The sequence below is a fragment of the Hakea prostrata genome, chromosome 10 (genome assembly GCF_041222555.1).
Source record: "Hakea prostrata isolate BN-2017 chromosome 10, UWA_Hpros_2, whole genome shotgun sequence".
Lineage (NCBI taxonomy): Eukaryota > Viridiplantae > Streptophyta > Magnoliopsida > Proteales > Proteaceae > Hakea > Hakea prostrata.
The window spans coordinates 39,057,574-39,078,015 of NC_142609.1; the positions used below are offsets into that span (position 1 = coordinate 39,057,574).

At 38.2% G+C, this 20,442-nt stretch overlaps 2 protein-coding genes across 2 annotated transcripts; both read left to right on the top strand.

The window, feature by feature from the left end:
* Positions 1–1,388: 1,388 nt before the first annotated feature.
* On the top strand, positions 1,389–12,441 carry PDIL2-2 (PDI-like 2-2). The gene is made up of 9 exons (XM_089136938.1): positions 1,389–1,639; positions 2,313–2,471; positions 3,878–3,991; positions 4,965–5,122; positions 6,495–6,594; positions 10,925–11,101; positions 11,186–11,331; positions 11,724–11,870; positions 11,958–12,441. The coding sequence occupies exons 1-9, from the start codon at positions 1,511–1,513 to the stop codon at positions 12,112–12,114; spliced, it is 1,287 nt and encodes a 428-aa protein (XP_088993064.1). The 5' UTR covers positions 1,389–1,510; the 3' UTR covers positions 12,115–12,441.
* Positions 12,442–16,185: 3,744 nt separating this feature from the next.
* On the top strand, positions 16,186–19,937 carry LOC149002840 (uncharacterized). Its single transcript, XM_089137329.1, has 4 exons — positions 16,186–16,650; positions 17,806–18,255; positions 18,348–18,675; positions 18,899–19,937. The coding sequence occupies exons 1-4, from the start codon at positions 16,246–16,248 to the stop codon at positions 19,033–19,035; spliced, it is 1,320 nt and encodes a 439-aa protein (XP_088993455.1). The 5' UTR covers positions 16,186–16,245; the 3' UTR covers positions 19,036–19,937.
* The last annotated feature ends 505 nt before the right edge of the window (positions 19,938–20,442 follow it).

The window sequence follows — 20,442 nt, forward strand, 5'->3', positions numbered from 1 at the left end:
CTGTAGAAAGAAGAAATGCATTATCTCTTTAACTACTTTATCCCTTCCATAAATGTATTTTTTTTGAAAAAAAAAAAAAAAAACTAGGTTATGATTCGTGAGTCACCACTCACCAGCTCTTTTGGGGGATTCACATCCTCTGTAATTCCCTTCCCTACAATTCCATGTAATTCCCTCATAATATTGTGCCATGTGGCATTCAAGTAATCCAACGGTTATCTAATTTAAAATAAATTTGAATTTTATTTAAATCCACTCATAAATTTGAATTTTATTTAAACTCTAGTTTGTTGGGTAACCTTTGGATTACTTAAATGCCACATGGTACAATCCTATGAGGGAATTGCAAGGAATTGTAGGGAAGGGAATTACAAAGATGTGAATCCTCTTTTGGGGGTAGAATATGTATTTTGTTTTAGAATTGATAGCTTTATATTAGGGGACGATAACTATTACATGTACCAAAGAGGTGGATCCACATCCTCTGTAATTCCTTTTCCTACAATTCCCTGTAATTCTCTCATTGGATTGTGCCATGTGGCATTTAAGTAATTCAAAGGTTACCCAACAAACTATAATTTAAATAACATTCAAATTTATGGGTGTGTTTACATAAAATTCAAATTTAATTTAAATTAGATAACCTTTGGATTACTTAAATGCCACATGGCACGATCCTATGAGGGAATTGCAGGGAATTGTAGGGAAGGGAATTACAGAGGTTGTGAATTCTCTTTTGGGGGTAGAATATGTATTTTGTTTTAGAATTGATAGCTTTATATTAGGGGACGATAACTATTACATGTACCAAAGAGGTGGATTCACATCCTTTGTAATTCCTTTCCCTACAAATCCTGTGATTCTCTCATAGGATTGTGCCATGTGACATTTAAGTAATCCAAAGGTTACCCAACAAACTAGAATTTAAATAACATTCAAATTTATGGGTGGGTTTAAATAAAATTCAAATTTAGTTTAAATTAGATAACTTTTGGATTACTTAAATGCCACGTGGCACAATCCTATGAGGGAATTACAGGAATGTAGGGAAATGAATTACAGAGGATGTGGATCCCAAAGAGGTGTGGTTATTTCCGACTGACCTACCTTTGATGGTGGTAACGTCAATCTTAAATGTTAAATCTTATTATTAATTCTCAAAAACAGAAAAAAATGAAAAGATTGGTGTATATCCTTAGACCTTAGTTCCTCCCACTGTTAGAAGCATGGGCTTCATCTTGGGCCTTGTACCCTGTTCTGGGCCTGAATTAATCGCGATCCAAAACCAATTAACTGCACTGTAAGCCCGACGAACCCTTAAAAATACACGTGGAGACTTTTAATTGGATATCATACGTGTATCGCCCCGGCGGTCTCGCAATTCTTGCTTGATCAGTTGGTCTCAGTGCTATGAAGCTCAAATGCCGTGGAGGTTTCCAGAATTAAGAGGTTTATGTTCTGTTCTTTTGGGCCAAGGCGAAGCTAAGAGAGAGTGTGAGAGAGAGAGAGAATGTCTTCATCGCCGGTGACTTTGATCCCAATTCTGATAGTCGTTCTTCAACTCGGGGTTAGCGTGACTGCGCTTTACGGGCCCTCGTCTCCTGTACTTCAAGTTAATCCGTCCAATTTCGACTCCAAGGTATTCTCGGATCTCCCATTTGCATTTGCTTTATCCTTCCTCAGATCCTTTATCCTAGGTTTTAGGATTTATAGCACTTCTTAACCCTCTGGATCAAGATTATATACCTTCCAGTTGCATCAATTGCTGATCAGTGTTTTTTTCCCCCTAGAAATGTGACGCAATACCAACAAGTGAACAATTTTTCCTTTTTCCCTTTAAGAGGTGTGCTTCGGTTAGATTATAGATTTGAATCATGGGTTTCTATTGGTTGGTTGATTTGTAGCAGCTATCTTGAGAGCTTGGAGCAAGGCTAGTGTTTTCTGTTACGGAATTGTCTTGCTGCAAATCTTCTACCATTTTCAACTCCTGTAGCACATTCACCTACTTGTGCATTTACGTAGGATCATTGGGTGGATAGTGCCTGTACAGTGCCAATAATGCATTCTGAACATTGGGTGCTCGATCTTATTACCAATGTTATTGATCGGGCAAGAGATTTTTAAGTGTTAAAGAAAAAAAAAAAAAAAAATCTGAGGGAAGTTGAAATATGTTCTATGTCTAGTACACTTTGTAGTTTCTTCTCTAACCCAACTGCTAGTGTATAATATTGAGACTGATTGGTTATGGGAAACTTATCCAATTTATTAATTTATATGTTGCCTTCTCAATGAATGTTTGAAAATTTTCTCAGGTTAAAAATTCAAATAGGGTTGTCCTTGTTGAGTTTTTTGCACCGTGGTGTGGTCATTGTCAAGCTCTGACACCTATATGGGAGAAGACGGCCACCGTGTTGAAGGGTGTTGCTACTGTGGCGGCTCTTGATGCTGATGCACACAAGTCACTTGCTCAGGTGTGATACAGAACTTGATATTTAGCTTCACCTTTGTCCGCTGAATATTTTACTTGGAAGCTTCATAATGGCTCTTTTTTTGGGGATGAATTTCATAATGGTTATTTTTATTTGTCCTACTTGCTATGAGGTAGCTGATATTGGTGGACTAACAGGGGTAAAAATGTCAATATATGCCCTTTGGAAATTTTCATGCAGAGACCAACACTGGAGGACCTTGATAAGGTTACTCGATTGCAACCTGGTGGTTGCACGTTGTAGTCTGGAAACAGCTTCCAAGCTTGCAGCATAGTGGGGGTAAGGCCCCATATATTATGAGCCTCCCCATTGTGGTAGCTTTGTTCTAGCCCGTAGACTTTCATTCCCTAGTATATGATCACTGTTTTGATGCTATTCTTAACCACTCTAGTTGAAGTTTATGATGTCTGTAAGCAAGAATAGCACCTTAGAAAGTTCACAATATTCTCTTAATCAAGAAGGCCTCCACACATGAAATCTGTTTCTAATTCTGTTTGACATTCAACAACAGCTCAGCCTTATCCCGACAGCTATTCTGTTGGGTATTCCTTTTTAATAAATCTTCAATTTGACCTAAGATCTAGCATTTGGTTGAGAGAGAGAGAATCATATACCTTTTTTCTTATCCTAGAAGTTCATCTATGGCAGATAGATATTGGTCAATGTCTTTTGCTGACCTTACTAATCTTATGCTTTTATGAACCACATTCCATTTAGACCTGCGATTATGTGATTACTAATGTGCCTCTACTCTTACATGATACAACGTCATTGCTGCAAGTCTATGTAATAAAGATGTGGACATCTGTCATGGCTTTGACATGGACCATGGTAACTCTATTCTTTTGTTCTGCAGGCCATGGTCCATTCTGGTCCTCTTAGAGGAAATCAAAGTGAATATGATCTAACAATTGTGTTGGTACAGTCTGAAAATGGCACATAGGAGTGCCCTCATTGCCTAGATCTAAAATATCCAGTAGTCAATGCCTGGCCTGCACCTCCAAATGTCTGTGTGGAGATTTTTTTGGCTCATTTTAGATTTGCAATTTAACCACAAGTCAAGTCTTAAAGAAAGGCTTATAGATTGATTCTTTGTCTGAATGTAATTTTCAGCTTGTATCTTAAAAGAGGTGGCATATTTATTGGCTTAGAAGTGGGTCACTGGAAAATGACTTTTGCTTTATTAACATTCTTTATTACTAGAACTCTTCAGTTGTAATTGTGCAACTGCATATAATCTGACAATGTTCTTTTTGTAACTCATATTTGATTCGCTTGTTTAACACTTTTTTGCGTTCCCACTCTGTCTAAGAATAAAGCATGCTTTAGAAGGTTTATTATACCCATGATTTATCACTCTCTAATGCTTTGTCTTCTGTTTCAATTAGGAATATGGAATTAGAGGCTTTCCAACCATAAAGGTTTTTGTACCTGGAAAGTCGCCCGTAGATTATCAAGGAGCAAGGGATGTCAAACCTATAGCAGAATTTGCACTCCAGCAGGTTTGTTCTTTCAGAATGAATATTGGAAATCCATGCCAAGGTTTTTTCCATTTTATACCTCCCTGTTTTCCTTTCACACATGTGAAGCCTTTGCTTTCTATCACCCTTTTTTGCTCCCTTTCTGTATATTCAAACTTCTGTAAGTCAGAATGAGGCAAAACTTTTACGGTTACACTTAAATGCAACAGTAGAGTACAAAGAACTGAATGTGGTTTAAATATTATTGAAATGCCATTTGACAGATTTCCAAAGTTGATCATTTTGAGCCACATGGCTAACTGGTCTGCTTGAATTCACAGTTGGATGGTAATTGTTGGAGTTGTGGTCCTATCTGATCAACCTTGTATTGAGCTATGATAGTTGTATTTTCAATTTATAAATAAGTTGCCATGTTTGTGAGACTCATTCCTGAAACTTTACAGTGGCATGTGAAAACGATTTTAGGCTGAACTTACTGGACGGATTACCATGAATTGGTAACCTAGACACTCCTGAGGAGTCTTTGAGTACCATCTAATATACCATGTATATATTTAGCAATGCCTAGGGGACCTAATAGAATGTGAAGTGGATTTTTAACCCAAAATGTGATAAACAAGCTAAATTTTACAATTTTTTCTTGCTGGGTCTGGATCCAGATGAATCTAAGATTGATACATGGGGATCCATAGTTGGTGCAAAATTTATGTTGATCCTGTTTATGAATTATCTGTCTAATTTTTAGCACATTAGATAGCATATATGGATTTAACTTACTTGTTTGTGGTACTGTTCGTCATGTCCCCTTTAGTAAATCATTAATATATTTGGTCCATTTGTCTTGGTCTACTAATTTTTGGACTGCTTTAAAACTAAAAAGAAACTTTTATGTGAAGTTCTCTATTTCTTGTTCCATTGCCTGTTTATTTTTGCTTGTGCTTCTCCTTCATGAGTTCACCATGTGAATTAATACTAATGGGCTTACCGTTCACAGATTAAGGGTCTTTTGAAGGAGCGTTTAAATGGAAAGGCAGCTGGAGGATCAAGTGAGAAATCTGAACCTAGTGCATCAGTGGAACTGACTGCTCGCAATTTTGATGAAATGGTACTAAAAAGTAAAGATCTCTGGATTGTTGAGTTCTTTGCACCATGGTAAGCATTTATCATAGATATTAATGACTTTATTTTCCTTATGGTATTCATAGGATTGGATGGCTTTCTGTAGTTTATGGTTGTCTTCTCTTTGCATATCTATTATGGCATATTGGGTTGTAAATGGCATATTGGGTTGTAACTTCTTAATGCTTCTTCTAAGATGAGCACTAACTGCACAATATATTCGTCAGGAGGTTGCATAGTAACAACTAGCATGCATCCCACATGAGGGGGGAAAGAATAACCAAATATGAAGGAATTGAATGTTTGCTGATAGAGAATTATCAAAAATGTATAAAGATTTAAGCAAACCCTTTCTTTTGAGGATTTGGTACAACATGTGAACTGTAAAGTGCAAGTTGACTTTGTAATCTTAACTGTCTCGAAAATAAAAATAAAAAAGTTTATCTTAAGTCATATACACAAAAAAAGAGGGTTTATTTTGCCACACTGGAAAGTGCTTTCTCCCACTGAAACTTGCCATCTAAGCACAGGAAAGCATGTCTGCTTAAAATCTGCACTTGAGCCAGAGAGTGATGAGGCTTTTTAGGTGGTGGAAGGCCATTGTGTTAAATTGACATGAAAGAAACTAAAAGATGAACATTGCTGGGTGACAAGGGACTTACACATGTTGTGTTATCCTACTTGCAACTGAAGAATATGATAATCAAATATATCGAAGCTATATTATTTGTGATGAGTTGCAAGATTAAGTAGTTCTAATGCAAGTAACATGACCATAAGTCCCTGCTACTCTGTAAAAAGGTTGAGGGTTAGGCTGCATAAAATAATGATTTCCCAATTGATTGTGTGAAAGATTCACCTTTTGACCATGTTTTTTCTCTTTTCCAGAATTTCCTTGGAGATGTGCATGCACATTGTCCAACAATTCAACCCTAAATTAAAAAACTGTCTGGTATAAGTTGAAAATAGTTGCAACTATGTTTTGTGGTGCCAATACATCAAGAGAGACCTTGGCAAGGAGCACTAGCATATTCATGGTTAAATATGTGTCCGGAGAATTCAAACTAACATTTTGTTTGTGGATGGTTTTCTTTTGTTACTGTTCTTGGTGGCAGTTATTCAATTCCCATCTTCTAAAAATTTCATATATCTTTTTGGTTGGTTATTACTGAAGAAAGAGAAATGAGTTATAACATCCATCCTTTATTAATCTGTCAAGAGTTTTTTTTTTTTTTGTTTGTTTTGTTTTTTTTGTTTCTTATTTTCTTTAACATACCGTGTATAAATATTTTAGAGCTTTATTTATTCATTTTTGCAGATTTTGAATTTTTCACATTTGTATGGTTTGTTTTTGATGTTTATTCTATTTTAACATCCTTCTTCCAATCTGCTGTTCTCCCTAAAGGTGTGGACACTGTAAGAAGTTGGCACCAGAGTGGAAGAAAGCTGCAAACAACTTGAAGGGGAAAGTGAAGTTGGGTCACGTTGATTGTGATTCAGAGAAGGTAATCTTGGAATGTGGATGTTCATGTGGGTTTCTATATTCTGTTCTGACCACCCCTATCCACCCCCCTCTGCCTATCCTTCTCTTTTCCCAGTTATATAATAATAATTATAAGAAGAAGAAGAAAGAGGAGCATTAGGAAGGAAACCACAAATTTTTGTGGCGGGTAAATTATAATGGCGTATGAAATTTGTTGTGTCCTGGCTCTAGATTTACTTTTGGACTTCCACACCATAGCACCCCTTCCAACTTCCAAGAGAGAGAGGTGCAGCAGTTGCTGTAAATGTATGTAACCAGTAAATTTATAGGTCTCTTATCTGAACTCTTATGTGAATTGCCTAACCTTATACAAGAAGTTCAAGAGTTGAAACCTGTCTGAATTTGAACTATATGTTCCTTTCTGAAGCTGACAGTCTAACTTTACATCCCATCATTTAACTTCCTATGAAGCAACTGCAAAATAAAAATTTCTTTGTTCTACCCTCTTGCTCATTTTTATGGCGAACCTGTTTGGGAAGGCACTTCTGCACTAGCAGAGTCCCAGGGGAGGGGGCAATTTTTATACACAACCTTAGCCCAACAATTTTTTATGAGAGGCTGTTTCTCATACCTTGATTTATCTGCTTATTTTAGATGCAAATAAAATGGGGAACTAGTATTACCCAGCTGAAACTCCTTCCTTTTGACTCCTTCTTCATGCATCAAACTTCAGAACGTGCTATCCAATTACTATTCTTATTGGCTCAACCTTTTACCTTTTTTCCCCTTTGGGTTTTTCCAATTACTGATCATTTTACTTGCTTTGGTCTTTTGACCTTTAGATGTGTTCCCTTTTGGTGGGTACACCTTGGAGGTTTTTTTGGAGCTTTTAGACTGGAATCAACCCAGATAATATGGTTGTGATATTAGTCTTGTGAGTGATCATGTTCCAGGGTCCCAGACCTGTTCAACTGATCCTATGAGGTTGAAGTTGGATACTATCTGCTTTTAGCTGTAAAGCCTACTGATGGAAGCTAAAGTAAGATTAATTTAGTGCCCCCCCACCCAAAAAAAAAAAAAAAAAAAAAAAAAGGAAAAGAAAAAAAGAAAGAGAAGAAAACAGAAGTAAAAAAATAACCACAAGCCAAATTAGAAACAAGAGGCATAATTAGAATGTTTAGGAAATCAACCAAACCATCTTATAGGATGTCTCCAAATTCAGGTCGAATGGAGATGAGGTTGAAGAGGAGCTGTGCCCCAAATTTTTGCCAATTCTGATGTCTAACGAAAGGAGACATAAAGAAGTAGAAGGTTAGGCCAGGAGTCTGGTCCTCAAACTAGAAAGTGAAGGAAGTCCTTGACAGCAAACCTTGGTTGATTCCAACGGCTTGTTGCAAATATATAAGAGTTTGAAATTCTGCTGCAACACCTGGGCAGATCCAGAATGGCATAAATGATGAAGGTCCTTGTTACAGGAGCAATAATTCTTAGTATTGGTTGAGAAACCAATTCAGGTCTTCACTGACTCTCCCAAAGGAATAGTTGCCCTTGCAGACACAAGATAGAAGCACCTTTGATTCAATTGTAAAGGAAGCAGAAGAATGAGAAGGAAATATAGAAGAGAAAGAGGGTAAGCCGGTAAGGGAATGGCTCTTTGAGGCTGGGATTCTCACCCACAGCTATCCCAGCAAAATTGATGGCAAGCATGGCCAGAAATTCTATTCTTTGGAATATGTCCTTCCTTAACAATAGGTGGGCTTGTTAATGGTTTGAGCTAGCTTGCAATAAAATAGGAACTTTTTAAACTTGAAATAGAAACTGCTGACCTTGAAACTAGTGAGTAATGGCAATTAAATAGAAAGTAACTAAAATCAGAAGAAACTATGGCTTTATAATTTAGCCTTCTAAAACAGGCACTAACTAAATTCCCAATTCCTCCACACATTGACAAACAAATTGAGTCTTCTATTTTAGCGTGTTCCCACGATCTGGTCTTCGGCCCCAAAAGATCCTCTAGTAGCATTCACTCCTAGGCAAAATAAGGACTCTTAACACTTATACAGTTTCAGTAATTTGAATAGTGTTTTGGCCTCTTTTTCTTCATACATACATCTAAAATCACCTAGAACTAATCATTAATTAATAGATGTAAACTTTTGCTGAGGGCTGTTGAGCCCCATTATTTATATCCGGAAATCCCAAAAAAAATTGCCTTGACAGAAGATTGGAGATGTAGGATTGATAGGGTAGGAACTAAAAAGGATCAAAGTATAGATAATAGTTTCAACAGATAGGAACAGAATTACAGTTTCTTCAGGAGTGTAACTTGGGGGGGGGGGATTTGCAGCAAATCTCAGAATTAAATCTGAAATTTATGGAAAATATTGTTGTACAAAATAACACAGTAGGCCTAGTCTTAAAACAGTAATAGAAATTGAAAATTAGTAGCGACGTGGATCTGAATACTGGCTGGAAATCCAGAGCTTCAAAGAAAGGATTATGAGTGAACTAAACTGACTCTTAATGGATCAATCTGAAAACAAACTCGCAGAATATTAGAAGAAGCAATGAAACAAACAGAATTGATGATTAGTCACAATAGCTTGGCCACTGGGAATGGAAATATCCATATCTGACCTTTTAACTCTGGTTGATGATTCTTTTTGTTTGGAGGAATGGAGAATTTAATTACCAAAACCCACAAGGGAAAGAAGCAAGGAATGTATAAGGAGGCAGAAGAGGGGAGGGGGATACAACAGACTAGGTGGCAGTAAGGGGGAGCCTAGGCCCTAGGTAACAATAATCAGCCTGTTCCTTGGGGTGTCCAAAATTGGGGGTGGATGGGAGCGTCTGAAGCCTGCCTAGTAGAGACGCCAAAGCAGATGGCTTTCCAAATCAAGTTTGGAGGTATGGAGTTGGAGGTCCATTGCCTAAGATTCGGTTCCCACCATCAGTGAGAGATCTGCACCAAATACCAACTGGCCAACTAAATCGCATATTGATGTACCGGGCAATGATCTCAAAAGCCATGATGGGTCCTTAGAGAATCCAAAAGAAGCCTCTAGGGCAGGGGCCATATTTTAAGGGGAGGTTTTTCGCCTCAAAATAAAAATCTAAATAATATTAATTACTCTTTCGGGCATTTCTCGAAAGGATACAATTGCTTGGAATTTGACTAATTGAGATATCCGGAAACAATATTTTATTATTTCTTCATTCGAGAAAGAGATCTTTATTCTATTTCTATATTATTTCTAGATCCAAGGACTAACCAATTAATACCAATTAATTAGGAATAAAAAAGAGGGAATATGGATTCAATGGCTTTCCCCCATAAAGAACAGGGAAGGGGTTAGGCAAAGAAAAGGTAATTTACATCTTTAGGGCCATTTAGCAATGGATGTAGTCAGGGTTTACAGAGAGGTGTCTGTGAATGAGGACGGACTGGGTAGGGTGACAAAGGTTGAAAGCCCTCTAGATACTGAGGGATGGCCGAGGAAAGTGGTATTTGAACCAAACCAGGGGGGCACCAGGTGACCAGTTGAGGATTTGGGCAAGGTTTCAAGCAGAGGATGTGGACGGTCTTGAGGAAAGGGGTGCAGGAGAAGGGGGGGGGGAGGTTGGATCAAACCTAAGTGATACTCGAAAAGGAGGGGAGCGGGAACCCAAGACTTATCAGAGATTAATTCAGAAAGTAGGGTTAGTTTAGGAATTCGGGTTGTGTACACCTAGGGGGACGGACTTGGAAGATTGTAGAGGACACCTGCAAGATGCCAAGGGTCAAGCCAGATGTAGGTGGAGGAGCCGTTAGTAACCTGGGTCGAGATGGCAGGGAGAGCAAGGGTCTTAGGAAGAGGAACTTCCTCCAAATACCAACTGTGATTGATGATTGATAGAACATATTTCTGAAACAAAATAAAGTTTGGATAAAAAGATGGATAACAAGCTAACAACCCGACCAAGGCATCGCCCAGAATCCACCAGGTAAACACTCCTGAATCCACAGAACTAGTGCTGATCCCTGGCACAAATTTAGAAAGCCTTTAATTGGGTAGGCTTTAATTCAGTGCAGATATTTATATTTAACTGAGCTGTGATGAGTGTTGAATTGTTGTCTTGGACTTACAGTGTCGGAGTTTGGTAGCAGATTCTTTTTCCTTCCTCCACTGTTACTTCTTCTGGAACCTTGATTGTGTACCATTTGTCTGTCTGAGGATATACATCATACTGGAGGATGCACTATGCAAACTTGCTCTGTGTGTGTGTCTGTGTCTGTGTGCATGTCTTTGTTTGTATGTGTTTCAAGCATAAGATGTTATCTGGTCTATTTTCTGATGGGGTGAGTTCCCCAGTCTCTGATGAGCAGGTATAAAGTACAAGGATTCCCCACCATTTTGGTCTTTGGTGCTGATAAAGAGAGCCCTTTCCCATATGAGGGTGCACGAGTTGCCTCAGGAATCGAATCATTTGCACTAGAGCAGCTGGAGACAAATGTAGCACCGCCTGAAGTGAATGAGCTGACTGGTCCTGTAAGAAATTCTCCCTGCTGCCAAATTTAGATTAAAAAATGTAGTGTTTATGTCCCGTGTAAGTAACAAGTCCTCAATGTGTAGGATGTGATGGAGGAGAAATGCTCTTCAGCTGCCATCTGTTTTGTGGCTTTCCTCCCTGACATTTTGGACACCAAGGCTGAGGGAAGGAAAAAGTACATTGATTTCTTGTTATCAGCTGCAGAGAAATTCAAGAGAAGTCCTTACAGGCAAGTTCCTGCAAGACACTGAGATCCAAAACTATTTCTTCAAGGACTTTTGAATCAAGTCAAGGTTTTGGAACCCACCTGTCAGAGGGTGAAGTCATGACCATCAAGTACTTAAAAAAGATGAAATAGTTGTCTGAGAGGGTTGCCTATGCTAACAGTCCCATGTGCCTTTTTCTCTTCAAATTAAGGTGGCAGATGTGTCTTCTCATACATGGAGGGGATAGAGAGAGACTCAGGGGTGCTGGCATAGGCCACACTTATGGACGTAGTGTGACCCCCCCCCCCCCCCCTCTCTACTTAATATCTTGCAGTTCGGTTATGCAAAAGATGATATCTATAGCTTTATTGGTTATCCTACTGTTTTATCAGAACTAATACGGTGTCTTTTGCAGTTTTGTCTGGGCAGCTGCAGGTAAGCAACCAGATCTAGAGAAGCTAGTAGGTGTTGGTGGGTATGGCTACCCAGCTTTGGTTGCTCTGAATGTGAAGAAACATGCTTATGCCCCTCTCAGAAGTGCCTTTGAACTCGACCATATCACGTAATATGATTTCAGTTTATATTTTCCTGTTCTATGTTCGATCTTTATAGGAAAGAATGGAAGTAACATGATAGTGTTGTTGTGCAGGGAATTTGTAAGGGAAGCTGGGTATGGTGGCAAGGGGACTCTACCTTTTGAGAACTCCCCTGTGATCGTGAAGACAGAACCTTGGGATGGTAAAGATGGTGAAATCATTGAAGAAGATGAATTTTCACTGGAGGAGCTTATGGGGGATGAATTGTAAACTATAAATCAGGATGCAAATGAGAATGAAGGGAAAACTACAGGGAGGACAGAAAGAAGTCATGACTTAACAGCGGGAGCCATTAAGAATGTTTTTTTATGTTGTCTAGAGTTATCTGACTTGTAATCCATGATTGAATCTCTATTGTTTTGAGTAGTTTGTTTAGAATAATTTGTTTTTTATATTTTTTTATTGTGGACAGTATTTTCTTCATGCTTATGTGTTCCCTAGTCAATTTAACCATCTCAGTCCATATAAGCAACTTGTAATATCCTGGATCTGGTTTGATGTGAAATGCAATAAAACAATATAAGCAAGTAGAGTACACCTACCAGGTCAAGGAAAATTTTATTGCTTGCTAAGAAAATGTCAATTGCGGATCCTCTATCTCTGTCGGTAGAGAATTGTGCTTTCATTTCACTCTTCCACCTTGCATTTGCAAGGGGCCTCTATCTCTGACAAGGTAGACTGGAGGCAGGTCTACCTTTTCAAATATATGGTAGAGGGGTGTGAGGGGAGCATGGTTCTTTTCCCCGCACATAGAAGATCCCAACCCTTGTCTTCTGCCCCCGGGCTTCTTCCTGTTTCTTGATTCCTTACCTACCAACCCTTCCTCCTCAGTTCTAGATTACTAATGTGGATGGCTGTAAGTTATTGTTTCATTTCCATCATGTTACAGATATAAAGAATGTCTTAGTAGAGAGCTCTTGGGATGTTAATTGTAAATGATTCTTCTGATCCTAGCAACCCCAGAATGACGGTGTTAGGTTCAGAAACCGTTATGTATATATATTAGCTCACAATATGTTTTTTCATAAAAAACATTATTGCCAATACAATTGAGCACTTATTGAAAATTTGGGATTATGGTCATTTATGAGAAGTGACATTTCACAATAACTCATAAATAAGGGTCACTTAGTTATGGTTCAGTTTGTATAATGTTACCTCACAATATTGGGATCAAACTTGTGAATTAGGACAATTTGATCTTTTAGAACTGCTCCTGGCTGGAGATGATATACTCATATTTGTTTATGCTCTATTTCCCAATCTCCAGCTCTAACCCTTGAACTGAGGTTGTACCGATGCCTGAGAACTAGGCCAACTCTTCAAAGGTTGAGAAAGAATTGTGTTTTAGGTCTATGTCAGTATGTTTTGATTCCACTGGAGAACATAGTAGACAAATTTCTGCTGGTTGATCAATAACTGAGCTATTTGATCTTCTGCAACTCTCATTTCTACATACCAAATATTTTTAGAACATGAGATTCCGTTGGAGAGGAATTCAGGTATGATGCAATCTATATATCTAATTCCAATTTAGGAAGCAACGACTGGGAGTGGTAGAAATCAGTATTCAAAGTGAAGTTTTTACATTCATTTCCAGAGAAGATTTCACCGAATGTATAGATGATTTAATTACTCTTTCATTTCATCTTATATGAAACATTGTCTGAAAATTGATTCTATGATAATAGTCTGTACCAATGTTTCCGTCGATCTTGCGGGTGAATTAACTTATTAGGCCTTAGATAGGTAGAGAGAGATAGAAGATGGGTGACCCACCCAAGAGTTGGGTGAAATGCTTTAAGTAAAGGTATTTTGGTTATTTTACATGTTCACTTAACTAAAAATGTAACTATGGGTAACTTGTAATTTTGATTGTAGGTGTTATGTAATTTAAGAGGTAATAGCGGGTGGTCAAGAGTCTGACTCCTTTTATGGCGGATGCCATGTAATTTACTCTATTTTTTTATACATCCTCATGTATGGCTACTCGTGCATTTATACCCAAAAGTTTACTAGTGTATAATTTATATATATGGTGAGGTTTGAGCCTAAAAAAGATTCAAATTCTTAAGTTCATACCATGAGGTGTTGGTATGTCGCCAACTAAACCAATCCCTTGAGGTCCAAAATTACCTAATCTTTGTGAAGTTAACAATAATGAATGAACAATCAAAAATCAAAAGTCAAAACTATGATTCAAATACTAAAAGCAAGTTTTTATTACTTGATTCTCTATGTTTGTGATGTGCATTTTATGAAAGTTGGCAATCCACCTTTTTAAACCCTCTCGGAGATTTTTCTCTTCTTAGATTCCACTATGGCTATTTTATAAGGGTTAATAGTGTTAGATTCTCTACCAAAATAAAAAAAAAAAAAAATAGTGTTAGATCCTTCAGATTGTGGGTCCTACGTCATGTCAGTGTGTTAAGATTTAATATAGTTATTACATAACGTTGGGGGACAGTTAGAACCTAGTGTCCTTTCCTAATATATTGAAGTTCAATTTTTTCCCCTTCTTAAAATAAAGATTTATAGGAAATGAGGTTGGTATAAACCATTAGCATTTTGCTTACCACCACTGGGTGGTTGTCTAACAGTCACTTTCATGCAGTTTTTGTAGTTTTTATGTTCGGGGTTCGAATTTGCTTTGTTCTTTTGATTTTTGCATTGGACAATTGTGTGTTCTTTGATTTGGACATAGAATTACTATCAACTTTTGTGAACTATACTAGGCTCTTGGCGGGACTATCCTGATGGGACTAGGTACTTGCACTAATAGTTCACAAGAGTAATGCATGCATAGGTCAAACTCAAAAGTTCGAACATTGCGTAATTGAGAATTTAAAATTACCACTAGTGCATGTGCATCTTCTTTTTTTTTCTTCCATAAAAAGCATCTGCTTTACACAAGTGACAAGTGTAACAACCAATTATTTATATTAGGTTCCACCAATAACAATTATTGGTATTAGGCAAAAAGCAGTTCAACCAAGAAGATCATTCTTGAGGAGAAATTGGATTGAAAGCATCCTTCAAATACAAAATATAAGGTGGTTGTCTAATGGTCTTAAGCTCACCCTCATGCAGTTTAATAGTCTCCATGTTCAAAGTTCAAATTTCCTTTGCTCCTTTGATTTTTATATTGGGCAGTTGTGTGCTCTTTGATTCAGCTATGAAATTACTACCAGTTTTTGTTGACTGTACTAAACCCTTAGCGGGACTACCCTGATGGAACTAGTACTTGCGCTAATAGTTCACAAGAGTAATACATGCATGGATTTAACGTCGAACTCAAAAGTTCAAACATTGTGTAATTGAGTGTGCAAGATTACCACTACTGCATCATTTTTTTTTTCTTTCATACAAAGCATCTGCTTTACACAAGTGTAAAAGTCTTCTTTTTTTTTTTTTTGGTAAGAACACAAGTGTAAAAGTCAATTACTGATATTAGATTCCCACGATAACCATTATTGGTATTACGCAAAAACAGTTCAACCAAGAAGATCAATCTCGAGGAGAAATCCACCACAAAGTTTTAGAAAACCTAGAAACGAAAATGGATTGAAAGCATCCTCCAAATACAAAATATAAGAACCGCACCTTCGAATTTCAGTTAGTAAACTGAGTTGGAAACCTCTACCCATCTAACTCTTCTGTGTAATTAAAAACTGTAGAGGTGCACAATCCTCTTCCCTTGCAGGTAAAGGATGTGGACTTGAACTTACCCACAAGCCAAGAGTTGAAAATGGTTCAAATTACTTTTCTTAGGAAGTGAAGTGCTCTGTTAGGAATACCAAAAAAAAAAAAAAAAAGCTGATCTGTTAGCCTATTTTTGTGACAACCTACTGGAACTCCCTGCAAATGCAACTCACCAAAATTGTGTAGACAAGTCTTGATGGTTTGAGTGTTGAGACCACCTACCTAAGCTCGACTCTTCTCCGATCACCGGTCTCCTGTGATCAAGAAACAACAACAACAACAGGACTGCACGTCCGACCACGCAACACCCCACCGCCCAGTTGACCTGAACCAATGAAAGGTATAAACTTGTTGAGGATCATGTGGCCCCTGCGGCGTAAATGGGTTGGTGTCCTCTTGTACAAGGCAAGTCAAGTGTGACCAGTGACGAGCCCAAGACGTAATTCAGATTTTTAATGGAGGAAATATCTCTTGATGGAGTTCTTATTTTTTTTCAATTCCCAGCCTTAATCTGTCACAATCAGGGTCGTTTTCGTCTATTGCAAGCAATTCTCTCTCTGGGTTTTCCCCTATATATTCTATGAAATCGTGGTGTAGATGAATTTCCATGTTGCTGAGACAGAAATCTAGAGCTTTCCAATGGAGCATGAGAGAGAAAATCTGATAGGAAAATCTCACAAGGTATTCAATCGATATGTCTCAAACAAAGAAGACGAGTTGGGTACTTTCAGATTATTTCTTCAATGGATGTGCTTAGATCAATCCAATATATGGAGGCGTGGTCTCTCATGGTCTGTGTTTCTTCTTCTCGCTATCGTCGTTCCTCTTCTGTCTCACTTCGTGTTTGTCTGCTCAACCTGTGACGTTAGCCATTCCCGCTCTTATGACGCCGTCTTTCAATTGTCTCTCTCCAGCGTTTCAGCGCTCTCCTTCACCTGTGTCTCTCGCTTCATCCGTACTTACGGTCTTCGCCGCTTTCTCTTTCTTGATAAGCTTTGTGAGGAAAGCGAGAAGGTTGGACTTGGATACACAGAGCAACTCAATGTAAGTTCTTCCTTCTTCTTCTTCTGCTTTTCTTTTTTTTTTAGGGTGCCCCCCTTAAATTATTGATTTTGGTTCTATATTTTTTGAGCTTCGTTTCAGTTCCAGTTTATTTAATCACTACCGCCAACTCAATTTGGAATTTAGGGTCTGTTAATAAACCCTACAGAATAGAGAGATGGGGATGAGATTTAGCTGGAAATGCTTCCAGATTAGCCGGAGGACTAAAATTAGTAATGAAGTCTTCAATCCCATTCTAATGGAACCTAAGATTGTTAGTTGGGACTGTTTGGTTTGTATTTATTTTCAACATTTGCACCTGCTGACGAGTTGGAAAAATGCTGAAACTATTCAAGTCCTCTTCCAGTTCATAATTGGAAGCCACCTTGCTTCCATCAATGATCAAACCAGAGAATTAACTTCTAAATCTTCTGCTCTTCTTTTTTTCCCTCTTAAATTATTGATTGTGGTTCTATATTTTTTTAGTTTCCCGTTCAATTCAATTCATTTAGTCACTACCACCAACCCAATTTGGATTCTAGGGTCTGTTAATAGACCCTACTGAACAGAGAGATTTGGATCAGATTTGGCTGGAAATGCTTCCAGATTAGCCGGAGGACTGAAATTAGAAATGAAATCTTCAAATCCCATTCTAATGGAACCTAAGATTGTTAGTTGGGACTGTTTGGTTTGTATTTATATTCGACAATTGCACCTGCTGATGAGTTGGAAAAAAATGCTGAAACTATTGAAGTCCTCTTCCAGTTCATAATTGGAAGCCACCTTGCTTCCATCAATGATCAAACCAGAGAATTTAATTATTTAACTTCTAATTCCTCTGGCTACGCATGACTGAATCATCTTCTGGTGATTGATCATGATCCTACCAAAAGCAAGCATTAGATTCAGGAAACTCAAGCTTATGGCAAAAGACTGTTTGATTCTACCAATTGAACTGTTAGGATCACCCAATGTTCTAAGATTCACATACATATGGTTAGGATCAGCCAGTATATTTTGCTACCCTATTCATGTTTTATGTTCTATTAGTCATGTGGTTGTGGGATCACTATGGATCTATGGAAATAATCAGACTGAAGGTTTGGGCATTCGTGTTAACCTGAAAAAATTAAGATGAGAATAATTGTTATGGTGCAGAGGTCATTGAAGCTCCTCTTAGTGTTTGTCCTTCCTTGCTTCACAGTGGAGAGCGCCTACAAGATATGGTGGTTCAGCTCAGCCGCAAATTCGATTCCTTTCCTGGGCAATGAGCTTGTAAGTGATATAGTTGCATGCACATTAATGCTATGCTCATGGTTGTACAGAACTTCCATCATCTTCTTGGTGTGTGTCTTGTTCCGGTTGCTATGCTACCTGCAAATACTCCGACTACAAGATTTTGCAGAAGTTTTCCAAGTAGAATCTGACGTAGGATCAATATTGAAGGAGCACTTAAGGATAAGGAGACATCTCCGGATCATAAGCCATCGATACCGAGTTTTCATCATTCTTGCTCTGCTATGCATCACTGCAAGTCAACTGGCTTCGTTGCTGATTGTCACTAGCTCCAGCTATGAGGTTACCATCTTCAGTTCTGGTGAATTAGCTGTAAGCATTCTTTTCTTTCTCCTTCATCAATATTGTTCACACACATGTAACACTGATATGGTAACTCATATGGGTATGATGTTCGATCACAGCTCTGTTCAGTCGCACTTGTCACTGGGCTGTTTATATGCCTGAGGAGCGCTGCGAAGATAACACATAAGGCACAGGCAGTGACATGCCTGGCGGCCAAATGGCATCTGTGTGCAACAATTGAGTCTTTTGATGGTGGCACCGACAGTGAGACACCGTTAGTGGCTGATTATGATGTGGCTCGACCTCATGTACTGGATTTTCCGATCAATGCTGATGGAAACTGGGAGGATGAAGAGCCTGTTGATGGAGAAAGTGAGCTCGACAATACTAATATTATCAAGCCTATGTATGCCAACACCATATCTTTCCACAAGAGACAAGCATTAGGTCAGTTACGGCATCCCAATGATGGAAAGGCAATATGCTTTTTCCTTTCAGATTTTGAGTCTAGATTGTATTTTGAAACTGAATGGGGGAAAGTTGTGTTTAAAACTTCATTCTAGACCCAAAATAGTGATGGAGTTCATATCAAACATTATCTTTAATATATTTGATCAATAAGTGGGGAAATTATTTATTATTCTAATGTTATTCTGGTGGTGATGGACAGTGACATATTTCGAGCACAACAAAGCGGGGATTACGGTATTCGGATTCATGCTGGATAGGACTTCTCTCCATACCATCTTTGGTATTGAATTGTCTCTTGTCCTTTGGTTACTCAGCAAGACAGTTGGAATTTCTTAAACATTTCTGCACTGGTTCTCTTTCCATCTTTTTAAATTTTCACCATACACACAAAGAGAGAGGGAGACAGGATCCCTATGATGTATCTTGTTCTACTTATGTATTATTTTCTTCTTCTTCCCTTCCTTTCCTATTATGGATCTTTGAATCTTCCTAATCCTTGTAAAAAAATGGAAAGATCAAGTACTAGTGAAACAAGTTGGATTGGGACTTCTGTTTGATCCCATTGATAGCTTCTCAAGGCAGTCTTACACTGATTCAATGAGAGTGTTACACCAAGAAAATGGATTTGATAAGACGACTGAAGCCATCTTCAAAGAGCTGTCATTTTAGATCATTGAAACTAATAACTCTTTGTCATATTTCATTTCCTCCTAGGCCATGCTTTTGCCAGGGCAGCCGGTATGGCTTCAGGGTTCACTGGGTTTTGTGGCTTCAGCAAGTTTGGAGTTCCATGTTGCAGATTTTTATCCAAAGCTACTGTTGATGCATCAGGTGCACCCATTTCTTGTCTCAATTTCTTGTTACTGCAACTGCATACAGACTGTAGAAGCATTGGCTGTTCAAGAGACTCTGCAATAGGCTCAACATGTGGGTTTCTATTCTGGAGCATCACCAGAATTAGAGGGATCAGTTGCTCTCTTGGGTAGAGAGAGCTGTATCAGTTAACTGGATTTCTCTACACAATCTTTTTTTAGTAATTTTTTGCTGAGAGGTTGTTCAGAACTTCGGATATCTTGACCACCTTTATGTAAGTTATTATAATTGTGGTCCATCAATCATTTCGCCAATAATCTGCCATAAGTTATGATCCCTGAAAAGAACTAAATTAATTTATAGCTGTGCTTCCCCAGACAAATTCTGCTGGTCTAAGATTCCTTAAACTATTTCCTACAGCTCAAGACATTTCTTTTTATTGACACCCATCACCCATCTATATTTTTTTTTTTCTTTAAAACAGAAGATTTTTTTCTTTCGAGATGAAAATGAAAGTATATAATATACTATTAAGTGTAAACAAACTTATGATGTGCAGAGGTGTTGATCTTATCAACCAGTCAAGCAATTCTGCAATGATCTCATTTATGTTGTTTGCATCTTCTTATTACCTCATTGGGCCACAAAGTCAAGAAGTGGATGGAGAGACGACCTTTAACCAAAAAAGAATTGAAAAACAAACGGTCTTTACGGCTCAAAAAGATTTTGTTTTGTTCCATCTCTTTCGATAGGCTACGTGGAGGGTACGTGAAAATAAGCATCGTCATCAGGCATCCACCTTTTCTTCTTGACAAAACATCACATACCTAACCTGGCTAACCACCCCACGTGGTTTGTTGGAGTGGCATCGGCGGCCTTGCCGGCCCATTTGCATTTGCAAGGGAGGGAATGAGTCCGGATCAGCGATCC